At 46.0% G+C, this 15,071-nt stretch overlaps 1 protein-coding gene across 4 annotated transcripts in view; it reads right to left on the bottom strand.

Annotated features, from left to right (window-relative positions):
- The window catches only part of TSHZ2 (teashirt zinc finger homeobox 2), a 458,377-nt gene that overhangs the window by 144,741 nt on the left and 298,565 nt on the right, over positions 1-15,071 (bottom strand). For 2 of the 4 annotated variants that reach the window (XM_086702510.1, XM_086702512.1), the window contains exon 3: positions 7,806-11,430. The exons of the other annotated variants lie outside the window; for them this stretch is intronic. Coding sequence is in view for 1 of the 2 variants with exons in the window: in XM_086702512.1 (XP_086558638.1) it covers positions 11,426-11,430 (5 nt within the window). In the remaining variant the exon portion in view is untranslated. Of the gene's footprint in view, positions 1-7,805; positions 11,431-15,071 lie in introns of those variants that run through there. 4 annotated transcript variants of the gene reach the window in all.

Genomic DNA, 15,071 nt, shown 5'->3' with positions numbered 1-15,071 from the left:
CCCTGATTTTTAACCTCGCCCAACAGCGCTCTTGAGTTTACCCACAGCCACGTGGCCTCGCTCTGATAATGGGATGTTTTCTAAGAGAAAAGGAGTAATGTCGAACAGCAAGTCGGCAAAATAAAGGAGAATAAAACAGACGTTATGAATAAAATATGTGGGCAGAAAAATATATGAATGATCTGGGGATGCTGACACACTAAAGTCTTTTTAACTGCCGTCCAGGCAAAAATACATATTTTTCAAACTCGTAAGTTCTATACATTCGAGGAAAAAAAAAAAAAAAAAAAAGATCTCCCCGGGTGACCCAGGGCAGCTAGACATGCATTCGACATGGATCATTCCTAAGTGTCGTTGGCCTTTTGCTAGTACAACATCAATTTCCTGAGCCCTCCGCTTATTTTCGAGCTACACTCGTGGACACGCACACATCGCCAGTAAGACGCCCTGCTTTCCCCCCATTTAGAGGTTGACATCAGCTTTCAACACCGCAGAATTACCCTGCAAATCACTGGTCTCACGTATGCACAGACCGAGCGTGAACTCTGCCAGAGAACAAGGCCTGAAATCAACATTTTCCCGAACTTGCCCTTCTTAGGTCAAAGACAAAAGGCAAAAGCCCACAAGAGGCTTGAACGCTGTGTCTGTCTGTCTTCCCAGAGAACCTCAAATAGCCTTCTAAATGGAGATCAAACATGACTCCCCACTACATGTGTCATTTACTCTCTCTCTTTTTTTTTTCTTCCATCTGATAAATATTCAAATATTCATGATGCATCGGGCACTTTGCTAGGCTCTTGGCCAGATGAAGCGTCTGCCTTCGAGGCGCCCATTGTGTTGCAGGAGAGGCCATCTCTGCAGACACACAACTGTTAGGACGCGCTGTATTTAAGACCCATGATTAACGGCGATTTTCTCTTCCCTTCCCACCCTCTCTATCCACTGAGAGAGGAAACAGTCTCTGATAGCTTTGGAAACATGGGTCATCTCTGGCCGCAAAGAGTCCCGGTTCTTTTCAACCAGTAGCACTCGGGGCGCCTGGGTGGCTCAAGTTGGTTAAGCCTCTGACTCTTGACTTAGGCTCAGGTCATGATCTCGCTGTTCGTGAGTTTGAGCCCCGCGTCGGGCTCTGCGCTGGTGGTGAGGAGCCTGCTTGGGATTCTCTATCTCCTTCTCTCTGCCCCTCACCTCTTTCTGCCCCTCTCTCAAAGTAAATCAATCAATCAATCAATCAATCAATCAATTCTTTTTGGAAAAGTGAACAATTCTTACGTCCAGGCCTGCTCTTAGAGATTCCCCTTCAGATGGTCCCGGCTTCAGTGCGTTGGAAAAGCTCCCCAGGTGACACTCAAGTGCAACCAGGACTGAGACACAGTCTGTAGGCGATTAAGTACTAATGGCCTGGAGAAGGGGCCGAGGGGAGCCTGCAGGGTCCACACAGAGCTGCTATTGCGTGGTGGCCTTGGCCCCTAGAAGACCACCCAAGTGCGACCCTGTGGGTGGGGGGTTTTCTTGATAGCTCTACAGCTCAAAAAGGAGAGGGTCAGCTCTTTAGCATTGGGACCGAAACAGAAGGAAAAAGAGGCAGGGAAGGGAAGGTGGTGAGAGTTCGGGGTTCCAGAAGAGGTTTAACAATCAGGCTGCAGCCTGGGAGGGGGCAGGGGTGGGGGTGGGGGGTGCTCGGCAGCACCGGACTGGATTCTGGTAACTCCACGCGCCTCGGAGGGGTAACCCTCAGTCCCGCTTTGCTTGTGTGGCTGTAGGCGTGGCCGGGATTTCTCTAGTTTAGCCCTGAAAGTCCTGTGTCCTGGGAAACCTCGTAGTCCCGGACAAACCCAGTTTGTTGTTCACTCCATATAAATTGAGGGCGGTAATTACTACTTCTTAGGGTTGTCCTGAGGACAACCTTTGTTATGTAAAATGCTTAGCGTGGTGCTTGGCAGAGTATCAGTATCCAATAAATGACAGCGATTATTATCAGTAGGTCTGGCATAAGGGAGGCTTTTTTATTTTTTTTTTCTTTTGGGTTCTATTGAATGCAGCGAGCCCATGCAGTACCTGGCACACAGTAGGCACACAATAAATATTAATAAAATGCACGCTTCTCCGAGCCACGGATTTCATTACCCAAATTAGAAAGCTTCTCCCTTCTTAATTACGAGGGCATGCTTTCAAACTGTTTAATGACATCTTGTTTTGTAGCCTGCTTAATAAATCTTTGCTGCCAACGGCAAGCTCCTTGTGTCGGCAAATCATCTAAATATTTAACTGATTTTTTTTTTCTCCCCGAGGTTTCTTGCAGACTCTTGGCATCGCGTGGCTGATAGGCAGAGAGAGTCAATGGCAAGAAATCGGCCACTTCCAATCTATAAATCTCGGGTCTTTCTTTCTCTGGTGTGGCTGGTCCTACCGGGTTGCTGGTGACTTCCTCACTTCGGGGGCTGGACTGTCCGCCTCATGTCCATCTAGGTGTGGCTGAGTACCCATTTCTGGCAAATGAGATGCTAATGGGATTCTTCCAAAGGGAGGAGGGGTGGTCCACGGAAGGGTCCCCTTTTCTGGCGGAGATGGGCGGAGGAGCCTGGTGGTGCCTTTCCCCGTGTTCTTGGCCTTGTGCACAGTTGTGACGCTCACAGAGCAAGGGTGGCTCCAAGCACGAGGCGAAGGCCATGAGAGCCACAGAGACCCTGAAGTTGGTGCCGCAGCAGACCCTTGGGACTGACTGCCTTGCTAAGTGACAAACAACAGCTTCTGTTGTTTAAGCCTCGTGAGGACGGATCCTCTGCTACTTGACGGCCAAACTCATGGCTATAGGGTGTCGATGTGATGCCCGGGGAGGAGCCAGAGCTCGAGATTAAACCCTGTTCGAGGTGAGACATTTGAGGCATCCCCTTGGGGCCCACCCGAAGCCAGAGCCGAAAGCGTGGGAGCAGGCAGGGGGGGGGCTTGGGGGGTGGGGGGGGGAGCTGATGGGGGCCTGCAATTTGCGAAGGAGTGTTTCTCAGGTGTCTGCTGGATCTTTTCTGTCTGCGGTGGTTTGGGGTGTCCCAGGGCAGGTGCTCGGCTACCCAGAAAGCCAAATGACCGTTGCACCAGGAAGGAAGGCAAGAAACGAACCTTCGTCATTCAAAACCGGAGCAGACTGTGGCCTTCTGGGGGGAGGGTGGGGGGAGGCAGAGCCTAATTTACACAGTGTCATCGCCTCCCTTTTTGTTACCCAGACGGAGGGGGCGGGGCAGAAACAAACAAGGTCCCGGAGGTGTTATCATGGGCATTGGAAAAAATTTACTAACATCTTTGCTTGTGTAAATACAGTTGAAGGCTGACTTTAGGTTTGGGGCCAAGATCTGCAAAATGACGACAGAAGTCTGTTTTGTCTTGCTTTTTCCGCAGAGCAGGGAGATGGTGAGGAGCAGAAACAAGGCAAGAGGGACTTTTCAGTTATTTACAAATATCATATAGGTCCTGAGCAGGAAGCTGTTATGGCATGGCTATATGTGTGATGCTTATAGGGAGCACTCCCCAGCGAAATATCACATTATTTGCTCTAATCACATCCACCCTTGATTGAAAAACTGCAAGACTGTGTTGTTTGTCTTATAACATGTCGAGATGTAGGGAACGGGCAATCGTTCTAGAGAAAGCACTGTGCCCACTTAGGTCAACACCAGGGACGTGATGGTGGAGCTCACTACAAAGAGAAGCGAAAAGCAATACAGTAGGAGCAAAATTAATAACGGCAGGCATTTATTGAGCACTTACCGCACAGCAAGACTTATTCGAAGTGCTTAAAAGTTTACCCTATTTAATCCCAACCACAAGCCTATGAAGTAGGACCTGGTTCCCCCATTTCACAGATGGGGTAACCTGAGGGAGCGCGGAGGTCACTCAGCAGTTCCTTCTAGGCAATATGATTCCAGCATTTAGCTCTTCATCACGACCCCATATTGCCTCCCTATTGTAGCTGGAAGTGACAAAAATAAAGTTTCTGGGAAACTCCCGGGGATTTTAAGAGGGCTCTGGGTTTCCAGAGGGTGTGGAAGTCTGAGCGTTGCTCAGCTGACTGAAAAAATGTCAATCGATTGACTACTTTAGGTAACAGCTGCCTGAGACTTGACTCAAGCTTTACAGAAAAACGCAGTTGGCCTCAGCGTTGGTTTAAACCATTTTCCAGTTTCGCTGTGGGAGATGAAAATATAAAACAGCTTCCAATTTTGCCTAAAATCAAATGAAGTCTTTTTAAAATTAAAAGATGGGTTTTAAGGGAAATATTTGTCTACCGAAACACGGCTTCTGTAATTAAGCAATTAAGCCTCAACAAGACAGACCTCATCATTGCTTAAAGGTCATTTAAAATTCAAAGAGGACGCACAACTCAGCCAAGAGCGGTAAATCAGCCCTTCTCTGTGGGTCTCTAAAGGTCTGAATTTTCTTCAACCGCACGTGCAGGTTTAGGTATTTAAATATTTGGGCTGTCGCCTAGGTATGCCCAAGAAAAAGAAATCTTTGTTGCGTCTTTTGGCTAATCAAAACGCAGCCCTGCATTTGACGATGATTATTTTATAAGTAAGGTACATGTCGTAGGGGGGATGGAAGAACAGGAACGTTCTGGCTACCTCTTTCCACTGCAGTGGCTGGGCGCCATTTGCTTCTGACTCTACCACCACCGCCTGGGTGTGGAGGGTGTGGTTTCCAATAATGACATTGCTGCTATTTTGAGTAATGAGATGGGGTTCCTCACAGCAAGAGGTAGATTTTACTGGGCTCATTTAAATTTTATGGAAATGAGTATTTATTAGTTGACATCCAACTGAAGCCCATCTCGAAGGTTTGCCTTTCTCAGCGGCTAAGGGATGGTGTCTCTAAAGGATTAGTCTCCTTACTCCTTTCTTGCTAATATGGCACTGTCTCCACTTAGTTGCCAGTGGGGCTGATGTTTTCCTGGGGCCTAATCCTAGGAAAGGTGAAGAGGGACTTGGGAGACACCAGTAACATCCACTCTCCCACCCAGCACCCCAGCACTGTTGGAAAGACAATGATTTAGCCGTTGAGGCAGCAAAGACCATTTATTTTCAAGGATTGTGTTTGCCACGGGATAAGACAGACCGACTTTCCTCCAATTTTTTTGCATTCACCAAAGAATAGTAATTAGTCATGAAAGAAGTTCTAAGAACCAGATTTTTTTTATATCTATTGAGACAGAGAGGGAGAGAGAGAGAGAGGGAAAGTGTGCACAAGTGGGGGGAAGGGCAGAAAGAGAGAGAGAGAGAGAGAATCCCAAGCAGGTTCTGCACTGTCATTGCAGAGCCTGATGTGGGTTTCAAACCCATGAACTGTGAGGTCATGACCTGGGCTGAAATCAGGAGTCGGATGCTTAGCAGACTAAACCACCCAGGCATCCCAAAACCAGATTCTGTAGAGACCAAGATGGGTCTTGGAACCATCTAGATTATTGTAGAGAATTTTGCAAGGCTCTTCTCTCCTCCTGGCAATTTCCGCACAATCTCCGCAGTGCTTTGCCATCATCAGGCAAAAACCAAGCGTGGGGGGCTTCCCCACGTGTTTCTGCTGTCCTCCTTCCCCTCAATAATGTTTACAAATTGAAGACACGGCTGAAACGTGGCACTGTCATCCGTCACTTGCATCACACAGAATGGCAGGTAAACAGGGAAATCTGGACTGGCCCGGAGAATGAGCCAACACACATAAATTACAAATAAAAAAAAAAAAATTAACAGACACCAATCTGCTCCCCAGCACCATTTGCCAGCATTGAAATCTCTATGGTAACTGAACTCCTCCTGGCCTCCCTGGGTAGTCAACCAGTGGATTTTCTCCCCCTTTTCCTTTTGAAGGAAAAGTTCTCAAAACCGACTTAAATATTATGATAGGTCTCATCTCCGAGTACTAAATGAGAGACGGATGGATTCGTATTGGCTGGGGGGTGCCTTTTCAAACGTATACTTTTCTTCCCTCAAATGGCACCGCCACAAAGGTGTATTTTCTCCTAATAAAAGGTTCTTCTTAAAAAAAAATCTGGATGTTGGGGGTTGAAAGTGACACTGCTTTTCGGGATGACTGGATGAAAGTTGCCAAGCAACTAAGGAATGATGGGAAGGGAAGGGGCACCCTCTGAACAGAACATCGCTTTTTGCAAACGCTTATCTGTTGTTTGTGAGGTGCCATCCGCTCTCTCGTACTGTCCTGTCTCTGTGGCACTCGGTTGAGCTGTCCTACAGGTATAAATATTCAAGCCTCTGTTTTACCTGGGGGATGGGCAGAGACTAACATTTATTGAGAATTTACTACTGCATCCTGAGAATATCATTACTGAATGTAAAAAGAAAAGATTTTATTTGTAAGTAATCTCTCCACCCAGCGTGGGGCTCGAACTCACAAAATCGAGATCAAGAGTTGAGTGTTCCACTGACGGAGCCAGTCAGGTGCCCCTATTGTTACCAATCTTTTTTTTTTTTTTTTAAGTAGGCTTTATGCCCAGAGCAGAGCCCAACATGGGGCTTGAACTCATGACCCTGGGATCAAGACCTGAGCTGGGATCAAGAGACAAATGTTTGACTGGGCCACCCAGGCACCGCATCGTTACTGAATTTTTACTATTCCTGGAAAACCAGCAGGATAGGTATTTTTTAATCTTCATTTTATAGCTGAGGAAAATAAGACTCAGAGAGGGTAAGGGGCCTGCTGAAGGTCACACAGTCATTGACAAAGAATTTGAAATCGGTCTCATTGATTTTGAAGTGCATATCCTATCGGCTATGTGACATTGTTTCTGATATTTACTTCTTTTTCTCTTGGGAATCACTGTCGACGGTTCCCGGTACCCTTAGGGCTGTGTCATCCACAAAAACAAATCCACTATGCCTTCCTCCCGGGATATAATGAGGACAAATGCCTACTCTTGACCCCTTCTCTCCTTGTCTTTTTTGCAAATCCCCAAGGAGAACTGGCTTATGGTTTCAGCCGTTAGACTCTCAGCCACGTACTTGAAATTAGAATGTTTGCCCAGCTAATGACGTTGACTGACGTGTTGAGCTGATTTGAGGCTAATTATGTTCATTCACTCACCAAAATCATACCGACACAGGCAGGTGCCACTCATTTTAAGAGAAAAAGAAGACGGGGCCGGTGGGGGGGGGAATAACTCGTATCTTACATAGGAAGGATCAAAAAATAGGAAGTTTCAGATTAAAGAAAGAGAGAAGAAGAAGAAAAGAAAGAAAACAGGAACACTTCAAATCTTTTGTCAAGAAAATCTCTTCCAGGTGAGCATCAAACGTTGCCTTTCTCAAGAAGTTTGAGTAACTGCCATTAGGGTAGGAAAATGAAAAGGCACTCGAACAGAACAAGATGTCCTGAGTGATTTTATGATATTTCTGACCTTAAAAGGCCTACATTGGGAGGTAAGTGCTTTAGTGATTTTGCGGATCCTGAATCGGTACTGACTTGAAGGCCTCTTAAACACAACCTGAGGTTTGACATTGCTATGCCTTCCCCCCCCCCCCACCAAAGATCATTATGAAACAATGCCACAGAATCTTCCAAAATGTGCACGTCTGGGGGAAGGTACTAAAAACAGGTAGTGAGGGTTCGCTGGGGGCTGCACTTAATGAAAATCTGAAAATTGCTGGCTTTGTTGTCGAGAGAAATACACACTTGATTCGCAAGAGTCTTTGGCACGTCTGTGTGTGTGGCTGGGTTGCAGCCATCCTCCCCTGGCAGGGAATTAGATGAACAGCACGGAGGAAGTAAAGAAGATAAACCCTGGAGAGGAAAACACGCTTGAGTTTCATTTTTAAATTCTATTTTATTTTACTTTTTAAGTTTTCCAAGTTTTCAAGAATAAAAATAAGCAATCACGTCGGGCAACGTGTCATCGTCTGATGAGCTCGGTAGATCGTTGAGAAGCCGGTGAACTCTAGAATCTGGGGATTATGGTGCAAGGCTTAAGTTGTCCAAGGACAAACTCTCAAATTGTAGTCGCTTAATTGAATCCTCCGATGTTTACCAGCAAATAAGGACATGTGGCCAAAATTCAAGCTTCGGTGTTGAGAGCTTGCTTGCTGCATTGAGCCAAAGGCCAAAGACGGCTTCTCCTAAGTTGAGTTTTTTAAAGGGAATCAGATCCACGATATCTATGTGGGATGTATTTTTATGTGGGATTTGCATATAATAGTTATATAGAACTTAATGCCTTATGTGGAAAGCCAAGGAGTCATTATAATTTTTTTTTTGTTTTGATAGAGAAAGAGAGACAGAGAATGGGCTGGGGGGGTGCAGAGGAAGGGGGAACAAGGGATCCGAAGTGGGCTCTGTCTGCGTTGACAGCAGAGAGCCTGATGCAGGGCTCGAACTCATGAACCGTGAGATCATGACCTGAGCCGAAGCTGGATGCTTAACCGGCTGAGCCACCAGGAGCCCTATAACTTAAGGGGAAATAGCAGTTCAAGTTAGTGGACGTAAGATCTTGAGAGGAGGGATTTGAATTCTTTGATTAGCTGCTTTCACTTTTGCTTGATCCCATTAGTGTGACTATTTCAAGTTGAGTTCAAACACTGCAGTTCTGTCATAAAATAGGGCATGGCAGATCTCTTTAAGGGACCAGATGGGGTACAGGTAGCTGTCCATCGTCTTTTCAGTTGGGGGCTTGCCCAGGAATAAGTTGATGCCCAGGCTCCACACTTCCTTGCCCATCCCGGGAGTTCACAGGTGTTAGGAGACTCTTAGAGCCTGTTTATAAGCCAGAAACTGACTCCCACAAAGTCTCTGGGGATATATAGGCTCTCATCTTGACAGAGGCTCATCATGCACGTCTCAAGAATGAGACAAAAGTTGGGGTGCCTGGGTGAGCGTCCGACTTCGGCTCAGGTCAGGTCATGATCTCATGGTTCGTGGGTTCGAGCCCCGTGTTAGGCTCTGTGTTGACGGCTCGGAGCCTGGAGCCTGCTTCGGATTCTGTGTCTCCCTCTCTCTCTGCCCCTGCCCCGCTCACACGCCGTCTCGCTCTCAAAAATAAATGAACATTAAACAAGAAAATTAGAAAAAAAAAAGAAGGAGACAAAAGTAAGTGCTGGACAAGAGCAATCCTTTTTAAGGACTAAAACATGCAATTTATTTCTTTGGCGTTAAGCAAAGAGAGGCTGGGTTCTGAGCTGCATTACTCCACTGTTCTCCTCACTCAGTAGTGTCTGGACGTTAGTCCGACGCCTTCTCCCTGGGGCTCACACCTCTTGGATGCCTTTCTGTTGCCTCCCTCTTGGCAGCCTGCATGACCCTGTACTCAGATGTCTGCCCTGCTCTCAACCTCACCCTCTTCACCCCAACTCTTGCCCCATTTTCTGTTTCCCCAGCAAGCCAAGCCCTTTCTTGTATCAGAAACCTGCTTTTGGGGCGCCTGGGTGGCTCAGTCGGTTAGGCGTCCGACTTCGGCCCAGGTCATGATCTCGCAGTCTGTGACTTCGAGCCCCGCGTCGGGCTCTGTGCTGACAGCTCAGAGCCTGGATCCTGCTTCCGATTCTGTGTCTCCCTCTCTCTCTGCCTCTCCCTAGCTCATGCTCTGTCTCTCTCTGTCTCTGTCAAAAATAAATAAATTAAAAAAAAAAAAAAAAAAGAAACCTGCTTTTGACTTTGCCTGCCACATTCCTTCCCCAGATCTCTGAAGCTAGTACTTTCTAATTGCTTATGTCTCAGCCAAAGTCTCACCTCTTCAGATGCTCCCTTGATGACCCTATAAAGGCAGCCACACCCTAATCCATGCCACTTACTAATTCCCGATCATGGCGATGCCTGACATCCTTCACGGCACCCCCAGAAACGATCCTGTGTTTTTTGTTGGTGTGTTGCTTTTTCTGCCTCTGTCCTCTAGAACGTAAGGACCGTGAGAGCTCATTTTGTTTACTATTGATGTCCTGGTGCACAGCAGAGTACCTGGCATATGGTGGGTTCTCAAAAAAAAAAAACCCCAAAAACCCTTGTCTCTCTGAATGTATAAAAGATCTCCTTATTGGAAGAAAAGGGGGTGAGGTTGCAGATTTGGGGTTGTGAACGACACTCGAAGGAGGAAGATCATGCATGATATGACTGTGGTGGCAAGAGGCTGGGGAAACAGAGCCCGAGCCCCATTCACCTAAGACATTCCTTTATGGCTATATGATTTCTCCAACTTGCCTATCTTGGAAGAAGAGAACAAGAATTAGGGTTAACGTTTTGTGCAAGGTCATTGCCAATCCTCTCATATAGGTAAGAAGCCATTAAATTCTACAGTAGACGATCCAGGGTTGATGGATGTTTAAATAGGTCACATGATAATTCCAAACAATATTTAGTGTTTTCAGTGTGTCGGGCACAGATCTGTTGAGAACATTTACCCCACACAACAGCCTTAGGGAGTAGATCCTGTTTCTGTCTCTGTTTGATAGGTGAGTGAACAGGGGCTTGGATAAGTTACGTCTGGCTCAAGGGACACAGTTAATAAGTAATGGAATCTAGGTTCAAACTCAGTTATTGAAACTGGGACTCCTTGGCAATGACTTGCCCAAGTAATACTGTGGTCAACAGATTAGAGATCGTATCAAAGTTCCGTGGCTTTTTTCATTGAATTATTTTGCCCTAAAGTTTCTGGATTTGAGGTTTTTATCATTCACAGTGAATTTATTTCCTGACATCATTCCTATTTTTTTTTACTATTTTTTTTTAACCTTTTTTCATTTTTGAAAGACAGAGAGAGACAGAGTGCAAACGGGGGAGGACCAGAGAGAGAGGAAGACACAGAATCGGAAGCAGGCTCCAGGCTCCGAACTCTCAGCACACAGACTGACGCAGGGCTGTAACTCGTGGACCGCAAGATCATGACCTGAGCCGAAGTCGGACGCTTAACCGACGGAGCCACCCAAGCACCCCAACTATTGCTGTTTCTTGAAGTACACTGAATTCCATTGTACTGGGAGGAGATTATAAGAACATGGTAACTCTTGAGATAAGTTGATACAAACTGCCAGTATCGCTAAATCATTAGGGGTCATAGGACGGGGTGTTATAGAGGGGATGTGAATGTCACGTGCCTTTTTCTGTCTTGGAGTTGTCTGGAGTTGTCCCAAATGGATTGGGAATCGAAGACCCCGCATTTCCTTTGAGTGAATCATTTCCTCTCTGTGCTTTATCTTTCTCATATGTCTAATAAGCAGACTCTGAAGTCCGTTTTGCGGTGGGGTCCCTGGCCTTGCGGAAATTCTCATTTACTTTGCTTGGGGGAAAAATCCAAAGTTTGCATGAGAAACGTGAGTGACTGCAAAACTTGCAATTGCCTTGAGCAGGGAAGAGAGAAGAGTTGTATGTCTGTGTTGGTATCGCTGTAGCCTTAACCTTGGGCCAGGAATATAAAGGAATATGTAGGAAGATGGCTTTCACCTTAGACTGTGGAAGAACAGAACAAACCTGAGTTATGATAAAGGGCAAAGGTAGTTCAGAGCCCAAGTTTTCAGAAACAGGGAGTGTGGGAGGGAAGGACTGTAGAGGAGCTTTCCCTGGAAGTGCTAACCCAGTGGCCCCGTTGTTTATAGAGCTCCTCGCCCCACTGGGGGTACTGATCCATGTGGGAGATAACGACCCAGTGCTTCATTGGAAGGAGCTTAATTCTTAAATACTGCAGGCACATCACATGTTGGGCGACGATGCTATCTGATAGATTGTGGTCTTTTAATCATAAAACTTTACAGCAACTAAACTACATGATCACACCATTCCTATAACATACACTGACGTCTGATCTTTTCCTTGAGTCCGGAGGTGGGCTGCTCAGCATGGGGAGGCCTTGAGCCAATTCCAAATTCCCCAACGAGACATCAATCTCTGGACTTCAGAGGAGATGTGAACCCAGACCTCGATCTGAAGAACTTAGGAAGAAAGCGGACCATTTTTTTTTTTTTTTTTTTTTTAATTTGGAGAGGGGACATCTGGATAATGAGAACTGGCTTGAGAGGAGAAGCAGTCCTCAAGAATAATATCCATCAAACTACTCGGAGTTTTTTTTGCAGTCATCACAGAACTGGGTGGGAATGAATCCTGCAGCCCCATGATAACTTAAGTGTGGGGTGCCTAACAGCATTGGGTGTGTGTGAGAAGCCTTAGGAGGTACATCAAGTCAGCAATAAAAAGCAGAAATATGGAAGGCAGCTCTGTTTTAGATTTTCTTCTAATTCCTTCCTGAGAAGAAAGTCTCAGTTCGAGTCTCAAGTTCAAGGATTTAACCCCTCACTAACACTTCCTAACCTTTATCACAGCAAAGGCTGAACAGAGCTCAGCTTCAAGACTTAGGCAGGCGTCAGGGTCCGGGCAGATGTCAGATGTAACAACATTGTTTAGTTGTCTTTCTGTCTGTCTATCTACTTTTTTTTTTTTTTTTTTTTCTTTTTTGCCATTAGCTCCTTGTTTGGGCAAGTGATATGGGTTTTCAGTTGAGGCTAGTGATTAATTAAATCTCCTCTTGGGGAGCCTGGGTGGCTCAGTCGGTTGAGCTTCCGACTTCGGCTCAGATCATGATCTCACGGTCTGTGAGTTCGAGCCCTGTGTTGGGCTCTGTGAGGACGGCTCAGAGCCTGGATGGAGCCTGCTTTGGATTCTGTGTTTCCCTCTCTCTCTGACCCTCCCCCGTTCATGCTCTCTCTCTGTCTCAAAAATAAAACATTAAAAAAATTTTTTTTAAATCTCCTCTATAATAAAAGTGTGTACATAAGTAAATAAGAGCCCAAGGGGGTATGCAGATATGGCAAAAAGTATGAATTTCTGTTGAGTGAAGTTAGGGAAACACTGCTTTATGATAATAGCTCACACACTCTTTTTTCTTTAGTGTCAGCCAGGATACATTGTAAACCCTTAATATATGTATTAACTCACTGAACTTTCTTGACTACACTTCGATGTAGGTCTATTTATTTATTTATTTTAAGTTTACTTATTTATTTTGAGAGAGAGACAGCCTGAGTGGGGGAGGGGCAGAGAGAGGAGGTGGGGAGACAGAGAGAGAGAGAGAGAGAGAGTGTATCCCAGGCAGGTTCTGTGCTGTCAGTGCAGAACCCAAAGTGGGGCTTGAACCTATGAACCATGAGATCACAACCTGAGCCAAAAGAGTCAGACACTTACCGACTGAACAACCTAGGCCCCCTGATGTAGGTCTTATTAATTATTATGCACGTTCTTATGGGAAAAACAGAGACACCGAGAGCCTACGTAGTTTACCCAGGACTCACGCCCAGCGGGATGCAGGGGCAAGATGTAGTCTGGAGGATTTTGAACGGCAGAACACAACACGTTCATAACTACGGTGCTGCCCTGCCAGCCAGAGGTCTGGCTATGCCTGTGAATGGACATGATCTGTGACCTTTAGTGTCAGTCTATGGATTTGGGTCGGCAAACTATTCACCAAGCATTTCTTTTTTTTTTTTTTTTTAAATTTTTTTTTTTTCAACGTTTATTTATTTTTGGGACAGAGAGAGACAGAGCATGAACGGGGGAGGGGCAGAGAGAGAGGGAGACACAGAATCGGAAACAGGCTCCAGGCTCCGAGCCATCAGCCCAGAGCCTGACGCGGGGCTCGAACTCACGGACCGTGAGATCGTGACCTGACTGAAGTCGGACGCTTAACCGACTGCGCCACCCAGGCGCCCCTCACCAAGCATTTCTATTCGCATATGGAGGAACGGGGACAAGCCCAAACCCAGTGGCGAAGCAGAAGGGTGCTACATGGAAGATGCCAAGCTTCTAGTCTGAATATTGCATTCTCCAGGATCACAGAGAGGGCTGAGCAAACAGTCTAGCAAATCGAAGAGAATGCCCCACTGGAACCTCAAGGAACAGAGATGACTGGCATCTTTATGCAACCAACGTGGCTTCGCTGAAGGAAGACTTTCTCTTGCCTTCACCTCTAAGACATGATGGAAATCCCGCTTTTCAAAGGGAAATGAGCAATAGGGACTAAAAACAGGGGATAATTGAAGATTCCTCACAAAAAGGATTAGAGGATTGCGAGCTAAAAGATAAAAAGGATTTAAACCCAAGAGACTCTCAGAACCTCTTGATGGGCTGAATGTTTCATTGAGCTGGTGAGTTTCCAGACCTCTCCCAAGTCAACAGTTTCTAAATGAGAATTAGCCCCAGGAAGTGAGAAGCGCCTGAAAACTCAAGAAAAACATAGTTAGGAAAGAACCAAAAATTATGACTCCATTGTGTAAGTTTTGCCTAGCAAGAGTTCATTCTCTGGGTTTTGACTTGATTTTCATAAAATTATTCTTTTTTTCTTTTTTTTTTTAATGAGCTTGTAACCTTCCAAAGCAGTTGATGTAGATTATTTCATTGGATCTTTAGAGTAATGTGAAAAGAGGCAGGGAACGTATTTTCTTACTATTTTTAAGTTAATGAAATCGAGGCAGAGGCATTAGGGATCTAGCGATCTAACAGAGCCCCTGCTAGTAATCGTGCTACTGAGTGGAAGTCTACACAGGGCTAGACACGGTGCTAGCTGCTTTCCCACGTTTTGGCATTAATCCTTCGGACAAACCTCGAGGTAGATACTCGCCTTATGCCCAGTCTCTGGAGGCGAGAGAGACTAACAGACTTCCCAGCACACTGAGACCCAGCTTGTCCCAGCTCACAGGAGCTCACGAGAGCTGTCTTGGCACATCTCGTCCCGAGGTAAGAGAACTTACACCACAGAAATCGGTAAAACCTACAGATCAAGGCTTGTTTTCCTTGGAGAGCCAGCCATTAAACATTTGCCAGCATTCCATGGGGCGCATGCCTGGTAAATGGCAGAGTAGGATCCAGAACCAGGCAGATCCAGACCCAGACTTGTCCCTTCACGCCTCTCAGTAGGGCCCACTTACTGTGAATAATGCCCAACACTGACTAAGCTGCCTGTTTCTGGCAAGGGGCAGGAGTCCAAGTTTACTCTGGAGTTCCTATGTATTAGTTTATATGGAAAAAGTATAGAAATGCCACAGCGATGAAAAGTACTCATCTAGTTAGCACTCAAGAGCTCGAGCTTGGTGCTAGATGGATGT

This window comes from Puma concolor, chromosome A3 (assembly GCF_028749965.1).
Source record: "Puma concolor isolate L17-30 chromosome A3, mPumCon1.1.hap2, whole genome shotgun sequence".
Lineage (NCBI taxonomy): Eukaryota > Metazoa > Chordata > Mammalia > Carnivora > Felidae > Puma > Puma concolor.
This window is presented reverse-complemented; position numbering and strand designations above follow the sequence as displayed.